The 18,871-nt window shown below is 45.3% G+C and overlaps 1 protein-coding gene across 1 annotated transcript in view; it reads right to left on the bottom strand.

Annotated features, from left to right (window-relative positions):
- Window positions 1–852: 852 nt before the first annotated feature.
- The window catches only part of LOC119455342 (nuclear factor related to kappa-B-binding protein-like), a 199,004-nt gene continuing 180,985 nt past the window's right edge, over window positions 853–18,871 (bottom strand). The window contains 3 exon segments of the mRNA XM_049668974.1: window positions 853–944; window positions 4,359–4,603; window positions 15,618–15,777. Of these exon segments, the coding sequence (XP_049524931.1) occupies window positions 888–944; window positions 4,359–4,603; window positions 15,618–15,777 (462 nt within the window). The 3' untranslated portion in view covers window positions 853–887.

The raw sequence follows: 18,871 nt of genomic DNA, 5'->3' as shown, positions 1-18,871 counted from the left end.
TTGCCCACATGTTCATTACTCAACCCATTTATTAATCAAAATTCCTGCCTCAGAATGCTCCCTGGACGCTCCCTTACAACTGCCATTGTACGATTGAATTTTGAATGAGGGGCCCTTTAAGCAGCGTTGCCTCTAGCCATGGAGGAAGGAAAGCGTAAGAGAGGCCCTGACCAGAACGGACGTGTTGGAGAAAGTGTGATGGAAGTCACGTGCTGTTTTTGCAAAGGAGCACGGACTGGCACCCCAAACGTCAACGTACTCCTGAAAAACTCCCTGCTGCTTTAGGGCTCTGAAAAGTGAGACACGTTTTTTCAGCCCGTGTCTTTCTCGCAGCACATTCTGTTCGCGAGACAAGCTGACTTTGGAGTGTGGTGTGTAAGCTTTAAAGTTGTGTTTTGGGTCTATGAGTGTCAGTGTCAGCCAGCAACAGATATACTCAAGCAATCACGGCTTCAAAAACGTGACGTCAGGGCCTCTCCTATTTTCCTCCATGCCTCTAGCATTACAGGCATGTGTTGTATGTTCAAGTGCTTCTTCTTCAATGTGTAACAGAGTGCAAAATAGTTTATATGAGGCTGTGGACACAGATTGCTTGCTCTATGTTTTACCATTCCGTGCTGCTGTACTTGCTCATTGAGAGAGCATTAAGGGTGCTGTGCTGTGATGATACCCTTGTGGCCTCTTCCCTATGTAACAACTGTTGAAGACAATCGAAATATGCCGTGTTTGAATGTGGTCTAGGCATAAAGAAGTGTGAATGTTGCTGCTGTGTCTGACTTTCACTAGCAATGTTGAAACGGAATTGTGGAAGCAATTCCGTGAATTGTGCAGTTCACGGGAGTGACCACAAAGTAAGCAAATTGATGTGTAATGTACATGGCAGAAGATCACGATGAGGGACAGTCAGGCCGCGGGGCTCCTTCACCCGCTTGTGGCTGTTGCACCTGCGAGGAGGAGAGAGCCACAAATCAGAAACCTGCAAAAGGTTTCCCCGGCTTTGGTGGCGTGTTACACCCTGTAGTCACACAAAAATACAGCAAAGAGAACGAAGACATGATCACAAGCTTAATGCAAAAGCTCATGCTGTAATGTAACTAAAGAGCACACTGAACACAACGTCAAGGCAAACCTGTACAAAAATTCACTATATGCATCATGAATCACAAAAATGCACAGCATGGTAATAAATAAAAGTTGAATATTGAGATGATTGGTAAGCAACTGTTTAAACTTTGGAAGGTTACGCTTGTTGACAACTCTGTCTGGAAAATTGTTCCACTATGCAATGATGTTAGGTAAAAAAAAAGGGTAGATTAAAACAAGACACTGAACAGAGGTTGGCAGGATAACAAGTTTCCCATGTAGTTGTGCGCAGTCATAGTCATTGGAAAAAGCACACCTCTACCTCATTCCGGATCATGTTAACCTTAACTGTTGAGGGGGGGAATCAGGATGCTGAGAGCCCATCCTAACAAAATGTCCCTGCAGCCTTCAGAACAGCCGGGTGTCAGGCGAAATGACACTTTCAAATCTACCGGAGCTGCTAGCCCTTATTTCACTGCGAACGAAGGATGCCATAATTTTGACAAATGCTTCAAAAAGAGGAAGCAGCCCTGCTTCGGACTGCCTGCCTCATCGATTCCCAAGTGTTATCAAATAATGACATGTGTCGCGTGGTAAGGACTACAATACCATGATGGCAAGTTGCCTCCAAACATCTCTTCAAACAATTTGGCCAGCAGGTCATCGCAAGTGAGTGAAACTTGCATCATATGATACTATCGAAGTTGTAGCGCAAAGGTTCATTCCTGTATTTTAAATGTAGTAGAATATAGCATGCCCACAACACCGGAAGCGTGACTGAGTGACAGGTGACTTGCAAAATAGTGCCCGCCCTCTTCTGTACGTAGCTGTGGCCGAGCCACTCACTAGAAGATCTGGTTGGAAAACAATGCTCATCTCTGCTGTTAACCGAGCTGCAACAAGTCTCCTTTAGCTTCTTGCCTTTCGTTCTCCTTACATTTTGTGCATTAAGATGGTAGGCCACGCAAAAAAACAACATTTCTTTAAATTGTAAGCCAGGATCTAAATAACTTTTTTGCTCAATAAGCATGTCTTATTTAACTTAATCAACTACTTAAACTGCAGAAAATGGTTCATTTTATTTTTCGGCAGGTAATTTTTGTCATAAAATGTAGTAAAAGTGCTAGTCGCGCCAGCAGTGATAAGTAACTAATGAATTGCTCGTTTGAGTAAAGCTCTGGCGTTTATGCAGCTAAGTGTGGGACCTATGCAATGAACTAGGATAAATGCAATGTGATAAATATTAGGAAAAACTAAGCAAAGTGAGAAAAGTTGCAAATTTCGAACAAATGTATTTGCAAAATGAGCTGTAAATGAAAAAATATTGCTTCAATTATTTTTGCTCTAGTTCATTGCACACAAATCTATGTGAGGAATGAAAGTGCAAAATTTCGTATCAAGATATTAATTCAACAAAAAGCTATCAAGGTTTGTATAACATGGTGGAGCAAAATCTTTTTTTAAGAAAAACATAAAAGATGTCACGAAAAAATAACACAGAGGCCTACAATGCACCAGCTTCATAGCCCCCATGAGATGCACTCCTTTTGATTGTGTGGCTGCTCAGCGACAACATAAAATGAAAAAGGTGTTTTTAATAATATTTATACAAAAAAATCACAATTTTTGTTTTTGCAATACCAGGGTATGAGTGGGAAACTCACTGTAACTCCCAAACAAATGTGATAGGAAGATCATTTCTTTTGCAACATGTTACTGAATGTTTAGGCATACATAAAATGTAAAAAGCAAAAAATCAAGAAAATTGACTTTTGAAGGTGGCCTACCACCTTAAGTAATAATTAAAGGAAATGTCAGTCCTTTTTCATTCATGAAAAACGGATAGACGGCGGGCTTTTATAGACCATTTGCAAAAATGCAACTTTGCTGTCTTGCCCAGCTGCTTGGCACTTTATTTATCTTATTTATTTCATACACACACTGCCAATCCCAACGGGGAATTTAGCTCTCCTTCACAGACTCTATTCCTCCCTCTATATAAAAAAAAAAGGGGGGGGGGGGGGGGACGAGTACCTGTCTCTCAAGGAGAAAAGCGCGAGCTCAAAGGCTTCAAAATTTCTATAAAACTTTGTTCTTATGGTTCTAGACCCCACACCTAGCCACCGAGAGGAAATGTCTTGCTGTGATTCAAGTGCTTTTGCCATCACCGAAACCTAGAAGATTGAGATGAACTGGTTATGCATGTCTATTTGATCACAGTGCACACTAAATTGACAGGGACCGATGGAGTAGACACCACAAAGCGCTGACTGCAACTGGTTTATTGCCATGCAAAACGCTTGTAAATATATAAGTTGATGCATAAACGCATGCAGAAAAAACAAGGCCAGGCGATATGTGATACCCCTCCTCGATAGTGGTGAAAGATCTCGTGTGAATCAAAGCCATGTCACACCCAAAATAAAAACTAGAAGCAAACCTCGACTGACCACATGAACCGGTAGCTTTGAAATAACTGTTATTGGGTCACTATGCCTAGGAAAAGATGCTATTTATCACTTAACAACACCAAAGGCATGCTCAAACAAAAGCCCCTGTTCCTTAAACCGTTTGCAGTCTTGGCAATCTATACCTAGAGGCAGCAGTGAGATTATTGTTGTGCTCCCTGAGCCTTTCATCTGCCAGTCTGGCCGATGTGGACTCGGCCACAGGCCAAGGGAAGTGAGTAGACCATGTTTTTTTGTCCCATGCAGTTTTTTCTGTTCCAAAATACGGTGATTATTTCTATGACATACTCGGTCGACAGCCGTACAATGCCTCCCTGGCATCATCACTGGGGTAATTAAAGGATGGCACAAATTAAAAAGAAAAATTTGTGAAAAGCATCTCCAACGGTAAGAATGACAGTGCACAATTCCTGGTGCAGAAGACTAATGTTTGATCGGGTATTTACAAGAGCATTGTACTGCGTCAAATATGGGTTATCTCGTTATCATCACCTGCCCTGTTATTTTGCTCCAAGTGATCTACAAAGTCCTGCATCAGCTGGATCCAGTCTATGCCGGCAAGTTTCGCAATCTCGTAACACTGCCTAATTCTCTGTTGCCCTTGACAGTGTTTTCCTTCCCTCAACACCCAAGGCCGCACCCAAAAAGTGTTTAGCTGTCTGCTGCTGCAGTGGAAGCAATGAATCACAGCTTTGGTAATTGTGAAGCAGGAAACTGGGGGGTGCCAGAGTCGGCCGAGCACTTTCAATGATGATGATGATGTATAGTGTTTACTGGCGCAAGGGCCAAGTTCTTTCAAGCACACACCTGTACAATGAGTGATGAAGAGGAAACTGGGGTGTTGGTGGTGGCAGTGGGATGCACGGCTCTGAGTCCTGCCGGTGGTGGCCCAATGAGGCGTGCCAGCAGAGGCCGCGCGCCACGTGGCGGCACGGGGATCACCTTGATGCCCTTGAGGGGCTGGCCGCCAACCACCATGGCCGCCGTGCCAGGGGGTCCCGTGGTGCCCATCACGTACGCTGGGCTGGACTTGAGCGACCCGCTCTGGTTGGCTGCACAAACACACGCCTCAACTTCTCATTCTTCGGGGGCACTTGGTGCGAGGCAAGCTTTGGCATCAGAAGCCTGTCTCTCTCAATCGAATACTAGGATGAAAACAAAAGATTTATAGACTGCACTGCACATTTGCAACCATTAGCAGCAGCAACGCACCTTTGCCAAGTCAAGCCCAAGTACCCAACGTTCTTGTGAAACAGCACGATGTGGACTAGGATATACAAGTGTTGCTAGACAGCAATTTTAAAAGCCTGTTCGTGCTTCATGCCTAGCAATGTTGCAGCTTTGTCAGCAATTTCAAGACACTGTTCAGCAAACTTCTACTAGCAGAATAAATTTACAGGACACTTTTCTTTATGCAGAACACTTAAAAAGAAACTGTTATATATAGTCTCCTGTGGATGTTAGCAGCAAGAAAATCTTAAATGATAATATGGATAATTGCCTAAATACCATTTTTGATTTGCTTCACGGCACATGTTGCAACTGAGAAATAAAAACCAAGCAGCAGTTAAGTCGTGTTTGCTTAGCCAAAATCACTACTTTTGAGATGTTAAAATGTGCTAAAAATATGTTGACATGTTAAGTTTTACAAAGGTGCTCCTTCAGCAGTTTGAGGTAGTCTTACCTGGAAGACCACCTGTCTAGCAAATTTTGGTGATTGGTTGTCTCAAATCACATTTTATGTATTTAGCCAAATTATTGACAAAATTTATCTTACTGCCAACGTTTGCCTAGCTGTGAAAACTGCAGATGCCGAGATATGTTTTTAAAAAGTATTTTTCATGAGAAAAAATACACCTTTCCTTTTTTGCTTTAGTGAACAAAATGTATTGACACAGCAATGCAGTGTAATTGTGTCATAAAGGAAGATAATGAGCAACACGAGAACAAGGTGAGAGCAGGAACCAACGTTTCGACAAGCGGACTTGTCTAGTCCTTGTCAAAGCGTTGGCTCCTGCTTTCACCTTGTTGTCGTGTTGCTCATCGTCTTGAAATTCCATCTCCCGCATTCCCCATGTTTTCAATAAAGGAAGATAGTTTTACCAGCTGTTTGCTTAACCAAGTTGCTGTTTCTCATTTTGATTGATTAATGGAGTTTAACATCCCAAAACAACACTGAAGCAATGACTGTAGACACTGTAGGGGGATGACTGTTAATTACAAATGGCTGGTGTGGTGGACATCTAACCATCATTTAAATGCGGCTTCCACAGGTGGCAGTTACGCTTGCAACCTTGTGACTTTGTGATCATTACCTTTTTACATCACCAGTATATGCTGAAAAAGCAGGAACTAATTAAGCCCCTTGTAGGTTCCAGGTGTATGACCACAAGACTTGGTTTTACAGTTCACAAAGACCAAAATCGGCAAGCACAATGAATTCACTCACAGCAACATCTCAATTTGATGAATCATGCTGACTCTACAGTTGGCACAAGCGTAACAGAGGCAGGCAGTTTGCCTTTTTAGCTGCTTCATACAAACAGGCTTGCATAATACAATGCTAGTGCCGAAATGTAGTACAAGACATGTACCACATGATTGTGAAGCGTTTAATTGGCAAGAATCCTTTTTTCTCTGTAAGCAAATGTACAGCATTATTACTTTATAAGTAATACTACGGCTGCCATGAAACTAGTGCATATTCACAAATTCAATTCAACCTTATTCTGCATTTTTCTTACAGAAGGGACAAGAAACATTAGGACGGGAACAGCTGCTATATCGGAAGCTTGATGAGCTTATTGATAGAGAAAATAGCTGCCATAAGTGCACTTATATAATCATACAGATATACCGTTAAATATTGATATAACGAAATTCTCATTATAACGAAGTATTTAACTTTTATAAGTTCTTGATCATATAACACAATGTATTTTAAACTTGTGGGGATTGAGGGAGGCGCCGGTGCCATTGCGCAGGCTCTGCCATCCCTCGCTTTCGTTCCCCGCTCGCCCGCGCCGCCTAACCGGTTCCCGCGGTGGCGCTGCGCACGCGGCGGTTTGCGGTGAGGGCGGGGCGCTGACGTCACGCGGCGGCGCGTTTGGGCTGCTAGCGGTGGAGCGTGGCTCGGGACTTCTCTCCGGGACCAGCGCACGGTACGTTCATGCTTTCCTCTCGTCCGCCGACACCTTTGTGACTAGGGCTGGAGCTCGCGCACGGTGGGAGCTCGCGCACGGGCTGGAGCTCGCGCTCGCGCACGCGCTCCCCGCACGGAGCCTTTGCCCGTGCGGGGAGCGCGTACTTTGTGCTGATCCTTTCCCGATGCTAAGCCGACGAGCGGTGCCATTAGTGCTCGCGCGAGGTCGTACCCCGCCGAGCCGCACTTGCCGAAAGCCTACGTCGAAGGATATTGCCCGTGCTCTCGCGAGTTGACCCACTGGTTATCGCCAGAGCAAGTAGCATAGCCGCCGGGACTTTTCCTAGCGGCGTGTCCCAGCTTGAGCCTGTGCTCTCGCCGCGACGTGCTATAGGCGCCTGTTGTATTTTCGCCCTGGTGCGGGACCCCTTTGGCTCCCCTCCGTGCGGGCGTTTGTGCAGTGCTGGTGCCGACGGTTTCAGTAAACGGTTTCCGTCAACTCAGGGCTTTACTGTCTTTTTGCGTGCGTCGCTCGGTAGCCCCTTGCGGCCTCTGAGCTCGCGCGCGAGAGGTGCTGGAGACGATGGCGGACGCGGCCCTGTGGCTCGCTAAGCTCGAACTCGCGGTGGTTGGTCTCTTGTGAGACACCAAGAACCCACAAACTTCAATATAACAAATTGTGGTTTATACATGCTTTCAACATATAAAGAAACTTTACTGTTGCAGCAGAGGACACCAAGGCAATAAATGGAAACTGCTGCAGACATAGATTGTTGAATGGTTGACTTACATGTGGCTGCTTGAGAATTCACGTTTCAAATTGCGCGCCGTGTGACAGAGCAACCGCTGAAGCGGAGAAGTGTAGCAGCAAGACCCTTTCACCTTCATGTTCCACATAAAGTCCAAGTGCGACAAGATCCTATTACGCACCTCGCGCTGTATACCGTGGGTGCGAGGCAAAGTGTGCGAGGCTGAGCCAAAAAGGATGGTGGCTTGATGCCGTGCGAGCAACGAGGGATTCGAAAAACACTACAGTGGAAGGCAAGAAATACTAAAGCTTGTTGAAAAATAACGCAAATAACTAGAATAATCAATATGTTTTGTGTCCTATTAAAGATTCGCCGACATTTTTAACAGCGAAGCTGCTTAAGCCAGCCGTAATTTGTGGTTCATATCAAGAAACTGCCGCGCCGCAGCCATGGCAACCAGGAGGGCGGTGCAAGCGCACGCGGTCTCTTCCTCTCCAGCTTCCTCCCTTCCCGACCCTCTCCTCTCCTCTCTGCGCTGAGCCAGGAGAAAAAAAAAGGCGAAAACTTGCACTAGGCCGCACAAAGCTCAAGACACATCGAAGCTGGACAATGGATATCGAGCGGCTAGCCTCCAACGAATTTGGCGTCGGCAAGCAACAGCGTTCTTGGCGCTGCGCCAACCTTGGTTAGCCTGCCTGCATTTGTGGCATGCCAGGAACGCTGTCGCTCGTATGCGCCGGCGCGTCCAGCGCTAGTCGCGTGAAATGTCGCGAAAGGGAAGGTACCTCCGAAAATGATTGCTTGAGAAGACCTAGCAGCAACCAAGTTAATACCTAGCAGTAGCAGCCAGTAAGACTTGAGGATCGCCAGTTTCGCTGTGCCTAAGCTTTGCACGACCGAGTGCAAACTTGTCCACTTTTTTTTTATAGGGAGGCTGTGAACAGATACTCTGCTCTATATAGTCATAGCAACAATGATCTGTGCCGCAGACAAGCATAAATGTTTATGAAGTTTATTAATGCAATATTCACAGGAACGCCTGTATAATCAATGGGTCTGAAAAATTGGACCATAAAAATCACTTGGCGACTGCATTTGTCTGTTTTTTGAAGTTGTTTTTGCCCCAAGATGAAAAATTGTAAACTATTGTGTCAATACAACTGTAATCAAGCGCTAAAATCAAGCATTTTATGATAAAATTGTAAAAGTTTATGGGTACAGTGCGGTAAGGTGATCAAGCATGCGCTAGGGTTGGGGGGAGTAAAGCGCAGATAAGCACGTCTCTCCCATGGCTGTGCATGACTGGCAGCATGACTGAGCGCATAAGTGGCTTGCGTGCCCTATCTTCGAGGTTAAACCAAATTAGAGTGCAAAAAACACACCTGCATCCATGCACACACCCACACACGCAATAGAGCACCTGTGTCTGGGGGGTCTTTCTGGAGTGATTGCTAATGTGGCTGTGTGCGGGTCTGTTTTTTGCACTCTAATTTGTTTTACCAGAATGAGTTACCACGTAGCCCAACAGCAAGTTCTGGTAAGCTATGTGGGAGGTTATCTGTGGCGGATGCAAATACTGGGCGAGGCAAGATGGCCGTGGCTTCATGTGTGCTGTCTTCTTGTGTGTTTCATGCTGGAGGTCACGTAATCTCAAGTTTCAGAGACATGTTGAAGCGAGAGGCAGATGAAGTATACGCTCCTTCCCCTCTGAGCGCTCTTCACGATATTGTCGTCCTGTGAGTGACACTATCAGCTGCAGCGAGTGGACGCAAAAGCTTTGCTTCATATGGCCATGTGAAGATGTCTGTCAACAGAGCATGAAACTGTTTTGGTTGCCAATTCAAATTAAACAAAGTGATTTTTTTTTCTGGTTGAAATGAATTTTTTTATGCCTGCCCGATAATTCAGAAAATTTTAAAATTTTACAGCCACTTCCATGTAAGAAAAATCTGTCGGTGACTCTACTTATTTGTGTATAAGGTCAGAAGAATATAATGAAATTTCAATATAGTGAAGTAAAGTGCTGATTTTACACACTTTGTTATATATTGAGGTTTAACTGTAGCAATTTATAGATATCTAGTGTCTAAAGGGTATAACGCTTAAAGCATGAAACAATGCTATGGACTAGGGCGGGCAAAGATAGTGAGCAACCTGAGATGGAGCACGATATATTGTTATGGAATAAGCATCATGCTGAAGTTATCGTCAACAATGACGACAATTAGATTGGAAAATCCTACAATTGGTTTTGGCAGCCACCTCGTTTATATACTGCCACCCGGCGTGTAAATAACTTGGAAATAAACCTTTTTACATAATCCCTTCATTGTTTTTGTCCTGCCACAATATAAATCCATCTTTTGCTGAATCAGCAGCAATATTATGCTGTAGTTAAAAAGGAGCTGCACCAATATGAAAAAAGAAAGAATAACCACACACATTAGTGAGATTAAAGTATAGAAAGCACACACACACAACATTACAATCAGAAGTGATTTGGCAATGCAGGATGGGCAGCCACAGATACACTTTGCTAATCAGACAGCAACAACACACAAGAAATCAAACAAGTTGTGGTGAAGCACTCTGTGCAACATTTCTGCGCAGCCTCTGCCTCGTCATCGTCCACAAAGGCGAAGCGTGGCTGCATGCTGCACTACGTGGCTGATAAGAAACACCACCACCAGTGACAGGAAAGCTACAAAAGCAGTCTGCGTGGCTTGAAAAAGAGATGTGCTAAACGGACACGCGAAGCACCGGTACAAGCACTTACTGCTGCTGCTGCTAAGGCAATAAACCGCTATTCTTGTTCTATGTTGGGATCCATTCCTCAGCCGACGCTACATCCCACAAAGTTATTGTAATCAGACAGTATAGGGCATGTGTAGTAAATTTAATTACGGTCAACTTCTGTTAATTATTGCATCTTAACAAGACCAACAAATTACATGCTGCAAAATGCTTACAGCACATGTAAGCCTGAGGGTAACCCAAATAAATATATAAATAAACATTGATCTATCTGGTGGGCTGAATTGAAAGAGACATAAAAAATGCATGAAGATATCACCTGCTTCATTTGGCAGTATTTTCCCGATTCTAATGTGCCCCCGAATCAAATGTGCACCCAGCTTTTATGGATTCATAGTACAAAAAGATCTGCACCCTAATTTAATGTACGCCAGATTTCATTACAAAATAATGTAGCATGCCTCTGATTCTGGCAATCACAAATAAGATAAAAGCTGTAGTTTATCTTGTGGGGAGCATTTCCTCCTGCATACCATGTTGACCATGGGAAAGGTACACTACACCCCCTCCCCTTTCCCCAGACACACGGGATAGGTATCCATCTCTCTGCGAGAAGGACAGTCCCCTTGCAAAAAAAAAACCACCGCATATCCACGAAGTGAATGATGATGAGTGGGCGAAGCACTGAGGGATCATTCGGGTAAACCACAGCTACGGACGAGAGAGAAAGAGAGCACGCGTCGGGAACGAACACCCTTGTGCACCGCAGCGCCCCTAGCTATGGACGAGAGAGAAAGAGAGCGCGCGTCGGGAACGAACGCCCTTGTGCACCGCCACGCCCCTAGCTACGGACGAGAGAGAAAAACGCTGGAAGCGTTCTCCGGAAGCAGGAAGCTGGCTTCCGGAACCGGAAGTGGAAACGGAAGCGGAACCGGAAACGGAAGCCGGCTCCTGGTTCCGGCTTCCGGAAGCCGGAGCTTGGCGTACATGTACTATACATACATGTATATATATATATATATGCATATACATACATACATACATACATACATACATACATACATACATACATACATACATACATACATACATACATAGCGGTCTCCATTCCAACCAGAGCTACGGACTACGAGGGACAAGGCTCGGCCCTAAGGTGCTTCGCCCCTAAAAAGCGTCCCATAAGAAAATGCTTTCTCTTTGGCTCTGCCCGACTTTGGACCTGACTTGATTTCGTGGATACCTGCCGCAAACCATCAGTGACCTCGTTGCCCGACTATTTATTTATCTATTTATTTAGTCATACTGTTAACTCTCTGTTGAGAGTCGTTACAGGGAGGGTAGAATGAATGGAATTTATATAAATGCACACAAGTTTAACGATGGTCAACTAACAAGCAAAAGCAGATTTATTGAAATACTTATCTAGGCAGAGTTCAAAATCACGTGCATCATCTTAGAGTGCAGCTCTTAGGCGCCCGTTGCTGTGTTAAGCATCGGCATAACCGAGTGAATGAGCATAGCGAAGGATGAAAGAGCGAACGCAGAGCGCAGCAGGGGATGAAAGACAGCGATAGTGAAGAGAGCACGAGGAGGAAAGCGGAGGAGAGTATGGCGAAAAGGTGAGGAAAAAAAGGGTGGGACGTATGATACGTGCTTCACGGCGGCGACCAGGCATGCAGCAAGCACATCCACCGATACGATATATAAAAACAAAGCACTGGCTTGGGCTTCGGACCCTCTGCGCATGCGCTACTTCGCCTGCGCCACTGCCGCTAGAGAATGCTCTCCGCGCAAGACATGTGGTCTCGTGTTCACGCTTTCTTTCTGAACAATGAGCGACGCAACCAGTGAAAATGCTTGATCTGCTGCTGTTGCTAAACGAGCTGCCCGAGCAGAGGCTCAGTGCCGTTGCCGAGAGGACCCTGTCGTTCAGAATCAAATTCTTTGCCAGAATATACAGTTGAACCCACTTATAACAATATTCAAGTGCCACGAAAATTTCATTGTTATAACCGATAATGGATTTTAACCAGGTTGCATGAAAAAAAAAATCGAAATAAAGAGAAGGCATAGCTGTTTTTAGAATACTATAATGGCGGGGAGGCCAGTGCCCCTTCCCCACTACCTTCCTTCACCGTTTAACTGTTCAACTCTGCTTCCCCCACACTCCGATTGCGTGTAACAAGCTGCAGCTGTCGGCGTTCCAAGAATGGCACTGCTATAACAGCTGCAAAGCGGGGTCACTGGCAGCAAGTGACATGCGAGCTCTGCCAAGGTATCACTTTGGTGGCCTCAAAAGGGACCTTTAAAGAAAATGCGAGAAGGTTGCCGCGGCAGCCCCTCAGCTTGAGAAATCCAGAAAAAAGGCTGGGGCCAGATCACCACAGCTTTGCTTGCTGTCAGATCGCTGTCAGCTTTGCTTGCTTTACGGGAAGCTTGCCGACAGCCTTCTCCAAGGCATCCCGGTGCTCCACGTAGTGCAGTGGAATGTCCCTCGCAAAAACAAAGCCCCGGGGGGTCTGAATAATCTGCAGGGCCCCCTGCGAGGACAACGTTGAGGCAGCCTTCCCTATCGTATCATTGCTGTCGTCGTCGCTATCCGATGCAAGTAGGTTCGCGACGATCGCCTCATCGATTAGAAGCACTTTTATTTCCAAATCTGTAGCAGCGCACTTTTTTTTCAACGGCAACATCGTGCATTGCTGATGGTCAGCGGGCGGATCAGCCGTCTTGCGTTTCGTTGGCGAGTCGAACGAAGCCTAGAAACCATGAGGCCAGGAACGACTTCGACGCAACCAGGAAAGATGAGCCCGAGCAGGGGGGGGGGGGCCTTAACCCATTGGCGGAACTGCGCAGAATGAGGGCCAGCTGGCCAGCGCGCAATCTCGGAGCAGTACGCAGCGCTATGGCAATATCTACCAGCGCAGTTGGCGCGGTCCATTCGTGTTTCGGAGGGTGGTGTGGCCTAGAGCTATGGGCGCAGCCCATTCGTTTTCGGAGGGGTGGAGGGGCAATGGGAGAGAGGCGTGCTAGGCTGGCGATGCGGAGAAGGCTGGAAAACAGCACAGCAGCATGCGGCGGGTAGAATTTCTTTTTTTCTTTTCAAGGATTTCGCATTTCATTACCTTTCGGCACGGACACCCAGTGGCTAGACTTCATCGTTGCAACCGATAATGCGGCCTGGGGGCATTTTAGTAAGTGACTTATTTCACCATAGTAAACATACAAAAGTCGACGGTGAAGCAGCTTCTCATTGTTATAACCGATATATTGTTCAAACCGTATCGTTATAAGTGGGTTCGACTGTATTACGAATTCAAACACCTACACAGCTGCGCTCAAAATTTGCATTAGAGAGTATCGTAATAGTTGGCGATTTTTTTTTTCTGCACAAGATGATCCGGTAAGCTATTCCATAGATTTAAAGTCTGAGGAAAGAAAGAAAAACTAAACAAAGCAGTACGGGTTCGCACTGGTTGCACTAGGACAGCACGGGCTGTTCGCAAGTATCGTTTTTGAAGCTGCTGCTTTATATATGTCTTTGTTTATCTTAATCTTTCCTTGCAATATATCTGAGAAAACAATTTCAGTTGACACTTCTGCCTTCTTACTTCTAGCGGCTCTATGTCACAAGCCTTTAACATATTTCAACTCAACAGGGACCACTGAATGTCCGAATAATTGAAAGTCCGAAATAGCGGAATTGCCAAAAAATAAGTGAGTTTATTTCACAAGCGGCCAAAAAAAGGTATGCCATCTTCTCAAATTGTCACTTTTGAAGATACCTTCAATTTCGCGTGACTATGAGTGATGGCATTCTTGGAACAACACCAAAGACGCTGTATTTTGCGTGACACAAGATGCATTGCCCTCTGCAAGGGACACGTAGTTCTTGGCACAGTGCTACACATGCTCTTATCACTGTGCGGAAATGCTGCTGCCCGTCGACACATACGGTGCCAGTTACAAAAAATATAGCGAAAATGAAAGTACATTTCGAAAGTGATAGTTCATGACTACAGCTGTCAATGCGTGTTGCTGTGTTAATACACTTGCCCTTGGCCTAGAGATTCCACGGCTGCGATTTTCTTGCAATGCCTTTTATGCTATTCCTTTTCATGCTTTGCCAGTGGTCAGAGTGACGCTCCGCATGCGTTAACAACAGGATCAGCTGGCCATGAACAGTGGATGATAAGAGTGGCATAGAATCGAGCAGAAGGTGTCGTTGCAAAACTGCGGCTCGTTTCTTGCTCATGGACTTCTCTAGAAATGTGTGTGAACCATCAGCGGCGGCTGCATTGCTGGTGGTTATTTACAAGACATGATGGGAGAAGGGAGCGCCGTGCCGTGTGCGGTTCACACGCTGTAGGCAATGCGAACAGGTGAGTCTCCAACTTCCCTCCTCCTTCCCTCCTCTCTCTCCCTGTCATCTTTGTGTTCTCCTTTTCCATTCCCCCTGTGTAGGGTAGCCAACAGGACGTTATTCTGGTTAACCTCCCTGCCTTTCTTTCTTTCTTCCTCCGACTTCCCATACTGCGTTGTGGCCTCTGCTGATGATGCACGCGCATTTCTGGAAAGGTCCATTGTCATGCTGTCGCTACAGATAGACGAAAGTACAGTGAATACATGCACTAAATTTTCATCGACAACTACTAAATTGACTAGGCTTCCTTAGTTTTGGTTTCGCGAAGTGTCGGCGACATGGCTAATGACCATGCCGGTCAAAACGAAAATATAGCTATCTTATTTTGACTCTGTGGCTAAAGTAGCACACGGTCGTGCAGTCGGCGTCCAAATTATCGCATGACACACTGTAAGCTGTTCAAAATTTCGGTTGTCCTTATACATTAAGCCTATGGGGCTAATGGCAGTGCTGCGGGGCTGTCCGAATAATCAAGCATGTCCGAATTATCGGTGTCACAATAAATGGTTGTTGACTGCATTGGAGCTAACTAGGAGGCAACTGCAGAGCAAGGCCGAATTAATTGGCAACTGGAAGCACATAAAGGAAAAATTGTCATCCACCTGACACAGGGCGCAGACTAACGCTTATAAGTGACTTGCAAATGGTCAGTCTGTGCCCTGTGTTGTTTATTCTGGTCCAGCCATTTTGCACTGTAATTCTCCAAATGTACCAATCAGCTCAATTTTCAACCTTTCTGCAAAAGGAAGCAGGATGCTGCAAAGGAAGCGCAGACAGGCTTCTCAAAAGAAAGACTTCACCAGGTTTGTTGCTCTCTACAGTGCTCCTGTATAACAGCGACCAGTCCCTCGTAGCAGCCTCCTCACACTTTAATGCACATGTACGCATTCTGCCGCAAATAATATACAGTTAGCCTTGTTCTCATTAAGCTTATTCAGCGTGGTTGTCACTAGGTGTTGCTCGAAGCGAGGTCCCAGCAGCGGGGGTTGGTTACTGACCGAGGACAACGGTGGGCTGTGTGGCCAGCAGCATGGGCGTGGCCGTGGCTGGGGGTCCCTGCTGGGCGACCGTGATGAGGCGGGGAGCGGGCAGGAACGGTGCCCCCTGGATACGCAGGGCCGGCCGGGGGCTGCCCCCCACCAGGTTGCACACCACCTGCTACAAAGGTCACATGACAACAGTGTGAGTGCACAGCAGCACTGCACATTCCCATTTCTGCAAGAAACAGCTGCACACACACACCAACGCTTAATTGACGAATCTCAATACAGCAGGTAAACTTAATTTAGGTGTCCAAATTAATTTCAGCGCACTAAGACGTCCTGCGTGCTCCAATTTTCAATTGCACCTAACTGTAACTTCACTGTTAAAAAAGTGAAATTCATTACGCTATACTATTACCATATTGTTCTCAGTTTCCTGCAAAATTTGGAAGATTCTTTCTCTCTCAAAGCTACTTGTGCAATGCAAAAGTGTGCAAGCGCAGTGTTCCTGCTGTCATATGTGGCAGGGGCATCTGGTTTGAAAAATAATAAAAATAAATATAAAAGAAGAAGAGACTGATGTCTCCATAGGAGGTGCCTTAATCTCGAATGTCTGTTTACCGAGTGGAATAATAAAGGCTTACGTGCTGGCAAAAATCTCCAAACTGAATAAAGGGAACATGACCTAAACATTGTTGTCAAGTTGAACAGATATTGCGAGGTGCAACATTTTCATGGCAATGTGACACTGGTGCTGCACGTATGATCAGGGGTTCTGACCATGGGGACCAATTTTTCCAGAGTGCCACAGAACCTTCCTCTATCTCCACTGAGGTGTTTATCCATGGCATCACCCAACGAATGCCACAATAAAAAAGCACAAATCACTGAATCACTTAAAATGCCACGTAGAGTCAACCTCAGGTTGCCTGCTGAGGTGTCGAGCCTGAATTATGTAATACTTGCAATTGAAAATGCATTAAGTGAAACTTTTAATAAACCAAGGTTTTGGGTTTTAAAGAACATGCTCTCCTAACTGTATTGTTGGCTACCTTGGTGGCTACCATGTGAGCTTGAGGCTTCCAATATTTATGGTTTGCCATGTTGTTTTTTATCTTGACGGTTGACACTCTCGATTGACGAACCTACGATAATACATAAACACGTGAAATTTTTTTTTACACACTGCTCTGCACATTGTAATCAACGATACGGCTACTGCTCTAGGCACCAGGTACAAAGAACAGCCTCGTAATGCAAAAAAAGTGTTGGATTCACAAATGCTTATTTCTTTTTTGGAATCAATTGAAGCATGCCACTTGCATTGCAGAATAGTCTTCAATATACTGTGAACCTTCATTATTATCACTACCACATTAAGAAGCTTTTCAGATTATTGAGTTTTTCAGAATGCGCTGCTGACTGCTCATAGTTTCAATGTAAAGATATTGAAGTACTACAAGCTTCTGAATACTGAACTTTTCACAATAAAGATTGTTGTTCAGTTTCTGTGTCATGCTAACAACACCTTGGCACTCTGAATTAATATTCCGAAATCTGGGGATCCCTTAGATTTCTGTGTATCCCTCACAGCAACTGGAACAGTAGGCTAGTAGACGACAAGGTGCAGAAAGCATAGATGCCACAGCGGATGGGTTCGGAAAACCTGAGACGGCGCCGGAGGAGAAAAACGTGGGAGGGCAGGAGGGGACTTTTTTTCTTCTATTGCAGAGGCGACGATGCATCAGGTTTTGCAAATGCACGCTCCACCAAGTCAAGTGTTGCCAAGTAACGTACATGCGTCTCTTCCTTCTTTCGCCCTTCCTTCTGCGCCAGGCCTCTTCTTTCCTTTGCGCTTCTTTCTGCGGCAAATACCAGGTACATGCGTGGAGAAATGTAACCTATGTGCCTGCATCTTGAGGATGCAAGACGTTCACACCTTCCGGACGGTGTCGGTTACATGCGCTTGCATTTAGGAATAGTTCCGAGGTCCCCCTCGAGCAAGACAGTTATGGTATCCACAACAAGGAATGCGAAAAACAAACAAAAAGAAGCATTACACTTTGGTGGCGACATGGAGCTTCCACTTTGTTGGTGGTTTTCTCGGCGTCAGCATCTCTTCGATGCGTGCCACTCTTACTTCGGTGGTGCGTGGCGGTGGAATCTATGGAAAATAGCAACAGCGCAGGCCGAAAGCCAACAGCTACATTTTGGGGACAGCTCATACGGTGACAACTGATGAACTGGTGGGCTGATGGGCGGAATGGTTCATTTTCGGGTTTTCACTATAATGACCTTTCAGAATAATGAACAATTTGCCACTGTTCCCTGAAGTTGGTTATATCAAGATTTCACTGTACCGGTCACAAAGCTTATCCCAAGATCTTGCAACACCCAGTTGCAACATGCCTCACATGCTTCGAAACACTTGTCAAGCATTTTTATTCTGCACAAGGTAGAAACAAACGCAGTGGAGAAGCAAACCAAGCTTGTACAGAAACTGCACTATGCGAACACAAGCATGCCTGTACAGTAACAGGCATGCTGGTGCAGCAACGTCGCAGTAACGCGCCTCAGTATCTGTTACAAGTGGCCGATCCTCTTTCTTTAACAACGAGAATCGACCAGGCAGAGCTTACTATATGACTGACAAGTGGTTCTCAGCTTGCAGAATTTGAAGTCCATTCCCACACTACTTCCACAAGTGAAATGCGCTTAGCACCACAAGCCTGCAAATGGTGCAGCAATGAGTCTTCCATGCCATGTGGATGTTTCTCAGGAAGAGTGCAGAAGTAATGCACACAGTAGCTTCAATAAAACCAAACTGATTCCGCCTCCAAGCTCAAGAAATTGTGGAAATGGAGAAAAGGCAAGTAGTTGGGGTTAAATTCATTTTGACCAATCAAAGAACCCTGTCCCTGCATCACACTGTTCCCATATCTGGAGAATGCAACACATGTCACGGTCATCATGCTTTCAGTACTGTAAACAATAGGGGTGTGCAAATACCGAATAGTAGATTTTGAATCGAATCAAGAAAAAAAAAAAAAAAAGATGCCGAATATCGAATCTAATATCCCAAAATGTAACACAAAGTTTTATACTTTCAAATTTTGTGCAAAAAGACAGTGCTGCACATGCTCAGGAGGCTAATCACATTACTTAACAAGAATCTTGATAGCTATCAGTTACTTAGGTACTTATGAATTGTGATGCATAGTACTCTCTACTCCTATTAAAGGGAACACCAAATTACAGTATAGACCACT

Source organism: Dermacentor silvarum, chromosome 6, assembly GCF_013339745.2.
Source record: "Dermacentor silvarum isolate Dsil-2018 chromosome 6, BIME_Dsil_1.4, whole genome shotgun sequence".
Taxonomy (NCBI): domain Eukaryota; kingdom Metazoa; phylum Arthropoda; class Arachnida; order Ixodida; family Ixodidae; genus Dermacentor; species Dermacentor silvarum.
The sequence above is the reverse complement of the archived record's forward strand: the minus strand, read 5'-3'. Positions and strand labels throughout refer to the sequence as shown.